This window comes from Bison bison, unplaced genomic scaffold (assembly GCF_000754665.1).
Source record: "Bison bison bison isolate TAMUID 2011002044 unplaced genomic scaffold, Bison_UMD1.0 scf7180017864309, whole genome shotgun sequence".
Classification (NCBI taxonomy): Eukaryota; Metazoa; Chordata; class Mammalia; order Artiodactyla; family Bovidae; genus Bison; species Bison bison.
The window spans coordinates 8,774,365-8,788,298 of NW_011494881.1; the positions used below are offsets into that span (position 1 = coordinate 8,774,365).

At 38.7% G+C, this 13,934-nt stretch overlaps 1 protein-coding gene across 7 annotated transcripts in view; it reads left to right on the plus strand.

Annotated features, from left to right (window-relative positions):
- KAT6B (K(lysine) acetyltransferase 6B) overlaps positions 1-13,934 on the plus strand; it is a 183,123-nt gene that overhangs the window by 113,025 nt on the left and 56,164 nt on the right. For all 7 annotated transcript variants that reach the window (XM_010852359.1, XM_010852360.1, XM_010852358.1 and 4 more), the window contains exon 4: positions 4,501-4,609. In XM_010852359.1, the coding sequence (XP_010850661.1) occupies positions 4,501-4,609 (109 nt within the window). The remainder of the gene's footprint in view (positions 1-4,500; positions 4,610-13,934) is intronic.

The following is a 13,934-nucleotide window of genomic DNA, read 5'->3' on the forward strand; positions in this document are numbered from 1 at the left end:
GTTGGACACAACTTGGCGACTGAACAACAACAATTAGGCAGTCTTATGCTACCCTGAACACTTACAGATGATTAAAATTATAAATATATATATATATATATATATATATATATATATATTTTACCACAATGTGAAAAATAAAGAAGCAAAGAAAAAAAATCATTTTGTTGCTGGAGGGTTGGGGCATGGGAAGCATGGAGAACAAACCTAACCCCTCCCCCAAAAAGATCACACGCACTGTCCCCCCCCAACAGCCTCTTCCCAGCGAACTAGCCGCAGTTCCTTCAATAGGCCATTGCATTTTGTTTTACAATATATTTGAATCATGATCAAGATAAGGACTATACATTATAATTGGCTGATAAGCCTTTTAAATTTCTGTTAGTCTGTTGTTTCTTCTTTCAAATCTGTTTCTCTGTCTCTTCCTCTCTCACTCATTCTGTCTCCCTTTTAATTTATTTGTTGAAGAAACTGGGTCATTTGTCCTCAAGAGTTTTGGTACTGGCATCCCTCTGCTATGTAGACTGATACCTTCCTCTGTCCTCTGCATTTCCTATGAAGCAGTAATTGGATTGAGTTATTTTATTTTATAAATGCTGTAATCCAACTATATAATAACTCATTTTAGGTCTTTTTTTTTTTTTTTTTTTAATAAGTGCCTTCCTAGCCTTTTGCTTGGAAAACTGTAAACATTGAATGGATAATTGAAAAAATTGAAAGAATCATGTCATGGACACCCTCCTACCTTTATGTAGATTCACCAACCATTAACATTTGCCGCATTAGCTCTCTCCCTCTCTGCACACAAACACACTAATACACATAGGGGTTTTTCACCTGCATCTTTTGAGCTCAAGTGGTAGACATCATGACACTTTACTCCAAAATATTTCAGCACATAACTCCTAAGAACAGCTCCTGTATAATCAGTCAGAGTCTGGTTTGTGTATTGTCTATTAGCATATTACCCTACTAATCCAAATAATGTTCTTTATGGTCATGGCTATTTTTGAAAATTTTGAAAACCAAGTGAAGATCACAAATTATATATTTCATTTTCCTGACACTTTAGTTGCCTAAATTGGTTCTGCCCTTTTTTGGGGTCTTACCTGACATTGGCATTTTTTGAAGTGTCCCAGGCTAGTTGTTTTACATCATGTCCCTGACTTTGGATTTGCCTGATTATCTCCTTATGATGAGTCAGACTAAATGTTCCCAGCAAGAATACTGCACAGGCAGTGCTGAGTCCTTCAGCGCCACGCTTGGAAGGCACCGGATGTCAGTTTGTCCCATAATGGCTGCTAGGTTTGATTGCTTGATTAAGGGGGTGTCTACCATATTTTTCCATTGTAAATGTACCATTTTCCCAGTTTTTCTGTTTCCCCATAATAAATAATCTGTAGCATATTAAACGTTGCTTTTTAAATAATTTTAAAAGCATGCTATTTGGTCATGGGAGAAATTGGATGGCAGAGATTATGAGCACATGAGAATTATTACCGTCAATGGAAAAAATAATTTTTAAACATTTGTTTTTCTTGATAGAGGAGAGACAAGGAGGGGAGGTAATAAAGGGGAGAAAATGGGCTTTACTGAAGGCAGATTTGTGTCTGAATCCCAGCTCCACACTTGAACCTGTGTGACTTTAGGGGAGTTACCTCACTCCTTAGAGCCTCAAGTTCTTTCCTATGATGGGCATAATAATATACATTCCTGGCAGGATTGTTAAAGTGATTAAATGAGCTAGTGTATGAGTGGCCTCTGGCCTAGCAGCTGCCCCAGGACCATCATGTGGGAAGTGAGGAAGAAATGGTCCCCAGCAGCTTGCAGAGTTTATACCTCTCCATGAGTGTTTGCTCTCCCGATGAGATTGAAATATTCATGCATGTTGATAAGAAAATATGATCAACAGGTAAGATGCCTTTTTGAAATTTCAAAGAAAGGAATTCAGAACTGGAAGATGTTTGGTTCCATTTTCAGACCTCTTAAACATGATTTGTCTGTAGTGGAATTGAGCTGCCATTTATTCAGACCTGTTTCTGATTGCAATCCATTTTAATCTATTACCAGGGATTATTTTTTGAAACAGTTTATATGTAGTCGGATTGAGAATAGTGAATCATAATAATCCCATGACCCAATTTACATGCCTTACTGTAAAAGTTTCATTTCATACAAGTGACAATTTTTTAAAGTTAATTAGACTCGGCTATACTGAGGTTAGCAAAAAGTGCTTTGAATTATCAATAATTCAGCAGAGCAGACATTTCTGTATAATGCAGTGGTTTTATAGAGTATTGTGAGATAGTTATCCCTAAAATGAATGGTTGTGAGCATACATCAGCATGGTGGGGCTTGCTTGAATGTGGCGTGAAGTGATATCATCTGTGCTTTCTATTATTGAGCAGAGTGTGAACCATCGGTCTTTCTGGCCATGAACTACTAGCAACCTTTGTCCTTTGTGTTACCTTTAGTTAAAGACGAAAATGAACATGAATGCTGGCTGATGGCCATGTCTTCTTACAGTGAAAAATTCATCTGGAAAAGAAAAATAGGATTGCAGATTTGGATTTGTTTCATTGCATGAATGATATGTGACATTTTGTAAATTATTTATCACTGCAAGGATGGCAGCAATGGCTCGAGCATTGTTACATCAAATGAAAGTAGGAATCCCATTAGTATAAGGACTGGGTTTTAGCTGGAATCTATCAGGGGAATGTTGTCACTTGAAAACCAGATTGTTCTTTTAATTGCTATTTAAAGGAACAAAAGTGTTCCCAAGGTACTGCAGTTGAGCATTTGCAAGTAATAACTATGGATCCATAATTATGCAGTGCTGATTATCTGGCATTTAAAAAATGGTGGCAGGAGTCAGTGACCAATTTGTTGTAGCTTGTCTTTTTTGGTTTTTCTAGAACAGAGTTTTATTCTCTGCTTTTGAACTGGGGCTACAAAAATATATTTGCATAGTTACCTCAGAAAGTAAAGCCTGTGCATATTAAAAGAACAAATTAAACTGAAAATAAGGGCAAGACAATGAAAGTTTATATTGTAAGATGAAATTAACAGTCGTATTGAAGAGTTTGCAAATGCTTGGTCATGAGATGATTTCTGGTTTTTGATGACATGCCACATTGAACCAAGATGTTTGTTGGAATCACTGTTACTATTTGAAATATTATTTTAGAATAAGGTTTTTTAAACTAGCATATATTTCTTTCATTTATTCACATATATTTTTATATAGTTAGCAAAAAACATTTTGAGTGCCTATGTGCATCAGGCTTTTGGAATAGAGTGGCTGAACAAATGAGGTTTATTCTACACTGATGTATATTTGGAAAGTTAGGCCTAGCAAAATCTTGTTTTTAATTTACATTTAAATAAAAAAAATTTGTGATTATACTAAGCTTTCTTGCCTTAAATTTTTGATTCACGAGATTCAAATATAAATGCGTTAGAGTTACATTCTGATGGCTAGCAGACAACGTGTGACGCTTGGAATATGCAGTAAAATTTTAGTTCTCATACCGTTTGGCTGTGCAAAATAATGTGACCAGACCTGTAGGCACAGTCAGCTCTTCGTATGGATGGGAACACTAGCGTTGCTGGTAGTCATAAATAACAATGAAGGCACTAAAATGTATGCAGATTTATACATTGTTAAAAGCAGTTTCCTTTGTGAGAGTTAAAGGGGTGCTAGGGATTAGACAAATGTTTTGTTTCTTTTATTGAAGGGGAATGTCAGAGATTGAGAGTTTATCCATTTTGTGTGGCATGGTATGGTTTACTTTTGAAGACGTTGGTGTCAGAAAAGCCTTGTTAATGGTCTTTTGATCATCTTAAACGATCCTACAGAATTTTAAAGTTCTTAACATTTTTTTGGCCATGCCACGGAGCATGCAAAATATTAGTTCCCAGACCAGGGATCCAACCCATGCCCCCTGCAGTGGAAATGCAGAGTCCTAATCACTGAATCACCGTGGAAAACCCCGTCTTTAGTTCTAAGGCTGTTATTATGTCACCTTTTAACATGCCAGTATTTTATGTCATATGTTTAATTGATGGATAATAGTAACCTGTACTAAAACACTTGATGAAATTTAAGCAATCTGGTCTGACTAGATGATATTCATAGACTGTAATACTGAATAGATGAATCAATTTATTGTAGGCATATAGATTATGGAAACGATTTGAGACTTCAAATGAATTCTTAATGTTCATTTCAAGAAGGTAATACATAATATATATAAAGGTTTTAAATTTCATTGGCTTAATAAAAATTATTTCTGAGTCTTATGCATTACACTTAAATGTATTATTCAGGCAGTACTTCACTATCAAATAATTTGAGGGTTTTTTTAATTATCAGAAAATATTGATATGAATACCCTATTCTTTCTTTGGTAAAGAAATATGTAAGACGCTTTTAATACTTTGTTTTTAATTTTGAAGTGGAAAGCTAAGTGTTTTTTCATTTTAATTTTTTCATAGCCCCGTGCCGATCCCATTCCAATATGTAGCTTCTGTCTGGGGACAAAGGAATCAAATCGTGAAAAGAAACCAGAAGAACTTCTCTCTTGTGCAGATTGTGGCAGTAGTGGTAAGTTGTTATTTTTTGTGTGTGTGTAAAGTGACTCCCTATTATAGCTACGTGCAATTTCTCTATCCAAAAATACTTGTTATTTAAAGCAATTATTTGATAATAGTGTAAGCTTTAAATTTAAAAAGTAAATACAGGTTGGGGGGAAATGAGTATATTCTCACTGATATAAACAGTGTTATATACGTTTATAAAATATTATGTATTCATATTTTAAATTAACCTTAGATTTCGTGCCAGCATTGGTAATTCAACGTGGAATATTCTACCTTGAAGGTAAATTCAGGGTAGAAAATTCTAAATTTTCAAGTTGATTGCAGCTAGAATCACTTGTTTTTATAACCTGAAGTCTCAATTTAATACATTTGAGTAGAAATATATAGTGTTTCGGAGAAGGCAATGGCACCCCACTCCGGTACTCTTGCCTGGAAAATCCCACGGACAGAGGAGCCTGGAAGGCTGCAGTCCATGGGGTCACTGAGGGTCGGACACAACTGAGCGACTTCACTTTCACTTTTCACTTTCATGCGTTGGAAAAGGGAATGGCAACCCACTCCAGTGTTCTTGCCTGGAGAATCCCAGGGATGGGGAAGCCTGGTGGGCTGCCGTCTATGGGGTCGCACAGAGTCGGACACGACTGAAGCAACTTAGCAGGAGCAACAGCATATAGTGTTTCAGGTCCTGACACCTACTGGTGAAATATAATATTACAGCCCAGCTCTGTGTGACAGACTGAAGGGGATGCACAGTATTCTGGCAACTGCACTGATAACAATCCAGAAATCATCAGGCATAAAAGAAACTCAAATTGCCCAGAGTAAGCTAGGAAAAGAGTGGTCTACTCAGAAAGTGATACTGAAATCAAGGAGCTACTGGGTAGGGATATTGTTAATTGCTCAGTTGTATCGGACTTTTTGCAACCCCGCCCGCCAGGCTACTCTGTCCATGGAACTCTCCAGGCAAGAATACTGGAGAGGACTGGGTCATTGGTACATTGCAATATCCAAAAAGCTTTCAAGATTGCTGTCACCTCTTTTTCTCAGCATAGGACTTTAAGCGCACATTTCCACTTTTGTAATGGAAATTAAGTCACATTATGCTTATACTAAAAGAATTTGTCTTGGAATTTACTTGGTGGTGCAGTGGTTAAGACTGCACTTCACTGCGGAGGCAGGGTTCAGACTCAAGATCCCACAGGCTGCAAGGCTTGGCAAGAAAGATAATTAAAAAGAATTTGTCTTACCAGCCAGCCTTCCTTCTTAAGTTGCCTAGAGATATATATGGTTATATGTATGTGTGTATACACACACATACACAACTCAGCAGAGTGGCAGTTACTGAACTTTTAAAAGTCAACCTCTGTATTAATCTTTAAATTTTCTTCTCCTAGCCTACTGAAACTTTTCCCTGAAAAAATGTTATTTTAAAATTAACACCCAAGTATTGCTCTAGTTATAGTTAATTCTTTAAAAACATCAACAAATCTGCAAAACACAATAGCATTCTCTTGTTTAGCAAGTCAATAATATAGTACAGTGGTTAAGACCAAACCAGAAAGCTGGCCATAGCCCCTTTACTTCGAATGAGTTAACCATCCTCAGCCTCAGTTCCCTTATTGGAAACATAGAGATAATGATAGCATCTTATATCTTGGGTTGTGTGGAAGCTAAAGAAGAGAACACAAGTAAATAACCTAACACATGGTCTGCACTCTGGTAAGTGTACTCTACACATCAGCAGTTGTTGGTCTTTTTTTATTTTTGGCGGATCAAATTGTTTTCCTTGATTGCTGCAGGAAATTTAAGATCTTATTGTTTATGACAGCTGCGTGATGGTTGGATGGAGGAAATGTTTCACACTGAAGAATGACACTGCTGTGTAATGATTCTTCCTCCTCCTATGAAGGTTTAACTTGATAGATCCTAAATGGTTCTCCAGCTCTCAGGACTTGACTCGGAGAAATAAGACATTTCAAACTCTGCTTGAGAAATGCTTTCTGACAGTCTTTTTGATGGGCTTTACAGATTCATTAAAACTCTTCCACCTGCCATCATATCGTGGCTGGTGGCAAAAGGGCATGGAAACATTATCTGTATGTTCGGATTAATAAATCTCAATCCTTCACTCTCCTTGTTTTATCCTGGTGAGCTAGTGCCTCACTCATCAGTTCTGACTCTGCAGTTATCTTTTGGGTTTTCTCACGAGGCTCATTCTTAATGAATTATTGTTTTGTGTAACCGCCTGATCAATTTAGTAGTAGTGTTTAGTAGTAGTAGTGTTCTCTTGTCTAAGGTTTACCCTTTGTGATTTTTAAGGTGGTACTTTAAAAACACTCTTAACTGTTTTATTTCTTCAGTGTCTATTTGTCTGGGCACCTAGACAGATTAAAGTCGTACTTAAATCTGGAAAGAAAAGTTCCCTTCATATATTTCCTTACCTCTAGTGATACACTTACTTAAGTTGATAAGAGATCATTATCTTCCAGATCATAACGTCAAGGCTTCTTTCACAGGGTATAAAGGCGTAATTCTAAACAGGTACATCTTAGATTTTCTGATGTAACCAATCTCCCTTCATCTTTCCCAGATTGAAGCCTGCCAAAAGAGAGGTTTGAGTTCCTTTATAGTTAGAGGTGACTGAAATATTTTTACTCCTAAAGTTTCTTACTTTTCCAGAGTATATAGGTGTAGTGTTGGGTTTTCTTTTTTTCAAAAATGGTCTCGTTTTCTCTTTTAACACATGGGGAAGAATGGATTGAGGATGCTGTCTAAAAGACTTATATCCAGAGTCATTTTGTGAGCACCCCGCCACACACACACACAGCATGAGCTAGAAGCTTTGGAGTTGAGATGTGGGTCATGGTAGAAATTCAAGACCTGGGATCGTCAGGTCCCTTTTTTTAGGATAGAGGATGTATGGTTCAGTGTACTTCTCTGGACTCCCCTATGTGATCTGGCTCTAGTGTTAGGTTCACTTAATCTTCCCTTGTAATGCTCAAAATTCTCCAAGCCAGACCTAAACGGTACGTGAACCGTGAACTTCCAGATGTTCAAGCTGGATTTAGAAAAGGCAGAGGAACCAGAGATCAAATTGCCAACATCTGTTGGATCATTGAAAAAGCAAGAGAGTTCCGGAAAAACATCTACTTCTGCTTTATTGACTACACCAAAGCCTTTGACTGTGTGGATCACAACAAACTGGAAAATTCTTCAGGAGATGGGAATACCAGACCACCTGACCTGCCTCCTGAGAAATCTGTATGCAGGTCAAGAAGCATCAGTTAGAACTAGACGTGGAACAACAGACTGGTTCCAAATTGGGAAAGGAGTACATCAAGGCTGTATATTGTCACCCTGCTTATTTAACTTCTATGCAGAGTATATCATGAAAAACTCTGGGCTGGAAGAAGCACAAGCTGGAATCAAGATTGCCAGGAGAAATATCAGTAACCTCAGATATGAAGATAACACCACCCTTATGGCAGAAAGTGAAGAGGAACTCGAAAAGCCTCTTGATGAAAGTGAAAGAGGACAGTGGAAAAGTTGGCTTAAAACTCAACATTCAGAAAACTAAGATCATGGCTTCTGGGCCCATCACTTCATGGCAAATAGATGGGGAAACAATGGAAACAGTGACAGACTTTATTTTCTTGGTCTCCAAAATTACTGCAGATGGTGACTGCAGCCATGAAATTAAAAGATACTTGCTCCTTGGAAGAAAACTTATGACCAACCTAGACAGCATATTAAAAAGCAGAGACATTACTTTTCCAACAGAGGTCCGTCTAGTCAAGGCTATGGTTTTTCCAGTAGTCATGTATGGATGTGAGAGTTGGACTATAAAGAAAGCTGAGCACTGAAGAATTGATACTTTTGAACTGTGATGTTGGAGAAGACTCTTGAGAGTCCCTTGGACTGCAGGGAGATCCAACCAGTCCATCCTAAAGGAAATCAATCATGAATATTCATTGGAAAGACTGATGTTGAAGCTGAAACTCCCATACTTTGGCCCCCTGACGCAAAGAACTGACTCATTTAAAAAGACCCTGGAGAAGGCAATGGCAACCCACTCCAGTGTTCTTGCCTGGAGAATCCCAGGGACGGGGGAGCCTGGTGGGCTGCCATCCATAGGGTCACACAGAGTTGGACACGACTGAAGCAACTTAGCAGCAGCAGCAGTCTTTAAATAGAAGGACTAAAAGAAAAATACGGTTCTTCTTAGAAAGCTTGGGGAGATTTTGTAGTTACAGTGCTCTGTTGTGACATGTCAGTGATTATAGGGAAAAAAGAATCAAATAGCTTGGCCTGGCTCAGCAGTGGCCCCCAGTAATGGTGGGAGCCCTGGTGTCATGGTCCAGTTCAGTTTCAGAAGTGGGAATTACAGAGTGGCTGGTAGCCCTGGTTGGCCTTACAGAAATGACCACTATCTCATACTCTAGAGTCCATTGGTTCTGGGATCGGATTGAGACTGCTTGTAATGATCAAAGGAATCCCTAATGTAAGACGTTTCTGTGAAAAACAAAACAAAACAAAACAAAATCATAGCCTTGTAAAACAAAATAAAAAAAGGAAATATAGATAACAGCCCATAAGGATTGCTTTTAAATGTGTTTCCCACATGTGCCTGTTGGTTTTTAGTCACCTCTTTCTATCTGAAGTATCATTTATATGATGTCACATTTAGACTGCTTAGACTTCACAGACCTGGGTAATAAGTGTTTCCTTCTGCTTACATCATAAAGTAAAGCCAATTAGAAATTTCTGTATTTTTAAGATGGCTCAGTGCTGCAAATGGGCAGTATTTTCTTTAACTGTGTTTTTTCTGCTAAAACTTTTGAAAAAAAATTATTCAAGTTTGCAGGTAGTAAAACTGTGAAGGGAGGTAAATAGTGCAAGGAGCCCCAGATGCAGCGTTGCAGTCCTCTTTACTTGCTGGCTATGGAACCGTACGTAGCTGTACACATCTGTGAGGTTTGGAGGGTGATGTCTGTATCCTGCATCCACAGGGCTGTTGTGAGGATCCAGTGAGATAATGCTATGAAGATCATCACTATCTATAAATCATCACACAAAAACACCAAAGGGCTGTTGGAAGCACTAATAGGAATGTGGGACTCATCACATAGTCTTCAGGTCTATGGAAATGCTGAGACTAAGAAGTGATTTTACTTGACTTTCATGGATCAGCCTACTTTGAAATTAACACTGTTATATTCTCTTTGCCTCATTAAGACCAAATTATCTTTAATTAGCTTCACATAAGTATTAGATATTATACCAAATGAAATTTTGTGTCTGCTGCTCAGATTGCTGGGTGGTTAAATCTTACTTACAGATGAGTTCTGTGCATGTGTGTTTTCAAATTAGCAAATCTAAGATAAGTGCACAGTTCAAAATTACAGCATCATTCTAAGTGGAAGCTCATTGACACTGGAGACAGCATGGCTGCTGAGATGCAGCTGGAGAGCAGGAAGATTACCTTTGTACAGTGAAGGAAGCCGGAGACGTGGAGTCGCGTACCAGTCTGTCCTCAGGAGCCCTGAAGTCTGTCCTGGGTTTGTTTTATTAGTGTTAACCCTGAGTAAAACTTGCCTGCCTTCTGCTCCCAGGGAGCTGGTTGGTGCAATATACACATATATGTAGTCACTAGCTTCTTGATGTTACTGTGAGAAAATACCCCAGGGATTGGTTAGTTAGTTGTCCAGTTTCACACCGACTATACACAGATTGAAAACTGGGTTTGGAAGAAGCCCCTTAACTAAGAAGAAACCTCGAGATGGACTCCAAGAGGAAGGAGGGATGGAGGAGGAAGTCCCCCTCTCCACAAGCCCACAGCTGGATTGGCAGTCCATGCAGAGTAACAGGAAGCAGAAGCCTTGCTTCCGACCTGTTATTTCACTAAAATTATGCTGGTATGATTAACAGTGACCTCCATGTAGCAAACTCTAAAGGTGCCTTCTAAGTTTTTTTAAAACTCTAGGGACTTCCCTGGCAGAAAAGTAGCTAAGTCTCTGAGTTTCCACTGCAGGGGGCACAAGTTAATCTCTTTTGGAGGAACTAAGATATCCTGCATGCTGTCCAGAGGCCTGGCAAAAAAAAAAAAAAGTCTAGTGGACATCTTTCAATCTACACCAAATACTCCTCTCAGTCATATTTGAGTTGTTGAGAATCTTTTTCCATGAAACGTTCTCATCTTTTGACTTCTGTGATTTCATATTCTCTGTGCTTTCTCTCTATCAGTTCAGTTCTTCCAGATCTTTTGTGAGCTCCCTGGCCTCTCTTCATCACCTCCGAGTTTCTTCAGCCTTTCGTCCTTGGCCCTGTGTTTCCTCACTTTGGTTCATAGCTTCTCCTGGGTTCCAGACCCTTAGATATAAGCACCTCCAGGACTCCTCTCCTTGACACTTCATGGGCTCCTCAGAGATAATATCCAAAACAGCTTATGAACCTTACACTGCTCCCTCCTCCCAAAACAACCACCACCACTCTAGCAAAGACAGAAATCTTAGCAAACAAACGACATCCTGCTTCTCCTCGGGGATTTCCCATTTCAGCAAACGACACACCACCAGCTACGCATTCAGTTCTAGAAGCCCTCCTCTGTCCTATTCTCTCACAGCAAGAAATTACCAAAAATGCATTGATTGTACATCCCAGTATTTATTCTACGTCCTCAGTATATCCACAGCCTTCACCAGACCCGCTCAGAGCTGCTATGATAATAAGCTAGCTTTCCTCTTCATATTCTTTCTCCTCATCCATTTTGCATACTTCAGCATAAATTACTTTTTTTTTTAATATAAATTACTTTTTAAAACCATAAATCTAATCACAGAATTTTTAGTGTCCACCAGTTAACCTTAGGAAAAATCCAAGCCCAAAACACTCTTCTGGATTGGGCTCCTGTTGACCCCTTTGCACATCACCATCCCTGTCATATAACCTATAACTATATGAGGTTATGTAGAGGTTATATCAAACTTCTTTCCTCTTCTTAAATGTCCCCATGTTTGTCCCCGTGTTCTCCTGTCACTCTGCACATGCTGCTCTCTCCCACCCTGCCCGCCTCTGCTCCCCTCTGATCTCACTCATCCTTTTGGTGTCTTTTTAGGAAGGCCTTCCTCTAATCTCTTTGCTAGACTTGCCCACATCTCCAAGCCAGCCTACCTCCAGGACTCCTCTCCTTGACACTTCATGGGCTCCTCAGAGATAATATCCAAAACAGCTTATGAACCTTACACTGCTCCCTCCTCCCAAAACAACCACCTGCTGGACCATGTGATCTGAAATGTCTGTCCTTTCCCTCATCGGGTCTTCAGTGGACAGGTAGTTGGTCAGATAACTGATGTGAGGGACCCAATGTCTTGAGTCTTTCATAGTTTTTCCATTGCTGCTATAACAAATTACCATACAGCTGTGAACAGAATTCAGTTCCTTGCATATGCAGGACCAGTGTCCCCATTTCTTGCTGTCACATAACCGGATTCCCTGCTTCTAGTGGGCACCTGTACTCCTTGGCTTGTGTGCCTCCCACTCCCCGCTGGGTGCAGTCCTTCTCCTGTGTTGAACCTCTCCTCCTCCTTTTGTCTCATGTTACTAACCAAGCTGGAGGGTTCTGTGCTTTTAAGTACTTGTGATTAGATTGGAATAATTACACAGATAATTCAGGATGATCTCCCATCTCAAGGCCTGTACCGTTGGTCACATCTGCAAAGCCCCTTTTGCCATGTCGGTTAATATATTTGTACGTTTTAGGGATTACAAATAGACATATTTGGAGGGCATTGTTCAGTCTACTACAGAGCCCATGGTTTTTTACTCCCATAATACTTGACTCAAAAATCACTTCTACCGACTTGTGGTCTCATTGGTACTTGTTTAATTTTAAACAGTACTCCTTTGGTTTCGCTGGATAAAACTGTTGTAAGTTATCAGTGCTTAAAATCTACTGGTATAAGAATGAGTGTGTGTGTGTGTGTGTGTGTGTGTGTGTGTGTGTGTGTGTGTAAACCACCATGAATTGTGTCAGCAGAGAGAACCCAAATTTTAGAGGGGATTGTTGAGTTTGAGTTTACAGAATGGCTAGAATGGGAGGTAAGGAATTGAATTATCAATAGCATGGTTGTCCTTTTTGTAATTACTATAGATTGTGTACTAGCGTATTAAGACTCAGTTACAGTCTTTTGTGTAAAGTTGGCAGTAAGAAAATAAAATGGAAATATTTCTTCATCCCTCAGCATCCTTTACAGAATCATAGAAATTTAGAGCTGGAAGGGATCTATGGCCAGTTCTCTTGAGCTAAATAAAGGTAAGATTGTTGCCTAAAGGAAAGATAGACTGAAGATTTTAGAATTTGATAGGGTAGCTTAAATGGTAGTAGTTGCAATATAATATTATTTAAAGTGAGAGGAAGCAATAAGAAGAAGAATATTCCTTGCTCTTGATTGAAAGTGGCTGAAATCCATTAACTTTCAAAAGTATAATTAATTATTAAAAATTATTTTTATAGGATATCTGTGAGAAAAAAATAGTAAGCTATAATATGATGTGAATTACCTTAGTTGCTGGATATTAAGCTACAAAGTACAAAAGCAGATTTTAATGTAGAGAAAAATTTAGTGCATGAAATTGAGGTCATATGTGCTAGTGATGTATGACTTACAGGAAGTAATAAAAAGGGAGAAAAAAGAGAAGTAAATGGTATACTTTTAAGCTGATGGGACCCATTTTAAGGGTGGAATTTAAATTGCTGTTCTTTAAAACTTGAGTTTTTACCCCTCACTATATAAGTGGGGGCGGGAAAACCCTGATCAAAGTAGACCTTCCCCTCCCTCTTCAGAGTATACTTCTTAAAGTCGAAAAGCAAGCTGTCTTTGTTTGCTGTTCCTGAGCAGAAAGAGGTGATTGATACATGTATATATACATAAACGCCCTCCCCCCACATTCATTTGAATGAGAGAAGCCCTTGTAAAAGAAAAGTGTCATAGGTTAAATGCATCTGCTGGGTGTCTACTGCCTGAGGTCATAATCCTATGACAACATTTTATTTGCTCAACATCTTAAATACAGATGTTTAGGTTTTTGTTGTTGTTGTGTTTTTTTTAGCTCAGGAATAGTGTGCTTTTATTAACAGTATTGATGATTGCTTTTGAATGTTTTTACTTCAAAAAGCCAAATCTCCTGGTGGGTAGAATTTTATGAAGCACCTGTTAAGCTTTAGGAAGGAGGACCTTTTTGGCAGCAACCCAAAATACATATTTAAACAATGAGCCTGCCAAAGTCAGGAAATTATAAAACAGTTTTGAAATTGCAGAATCTGCTTTTTT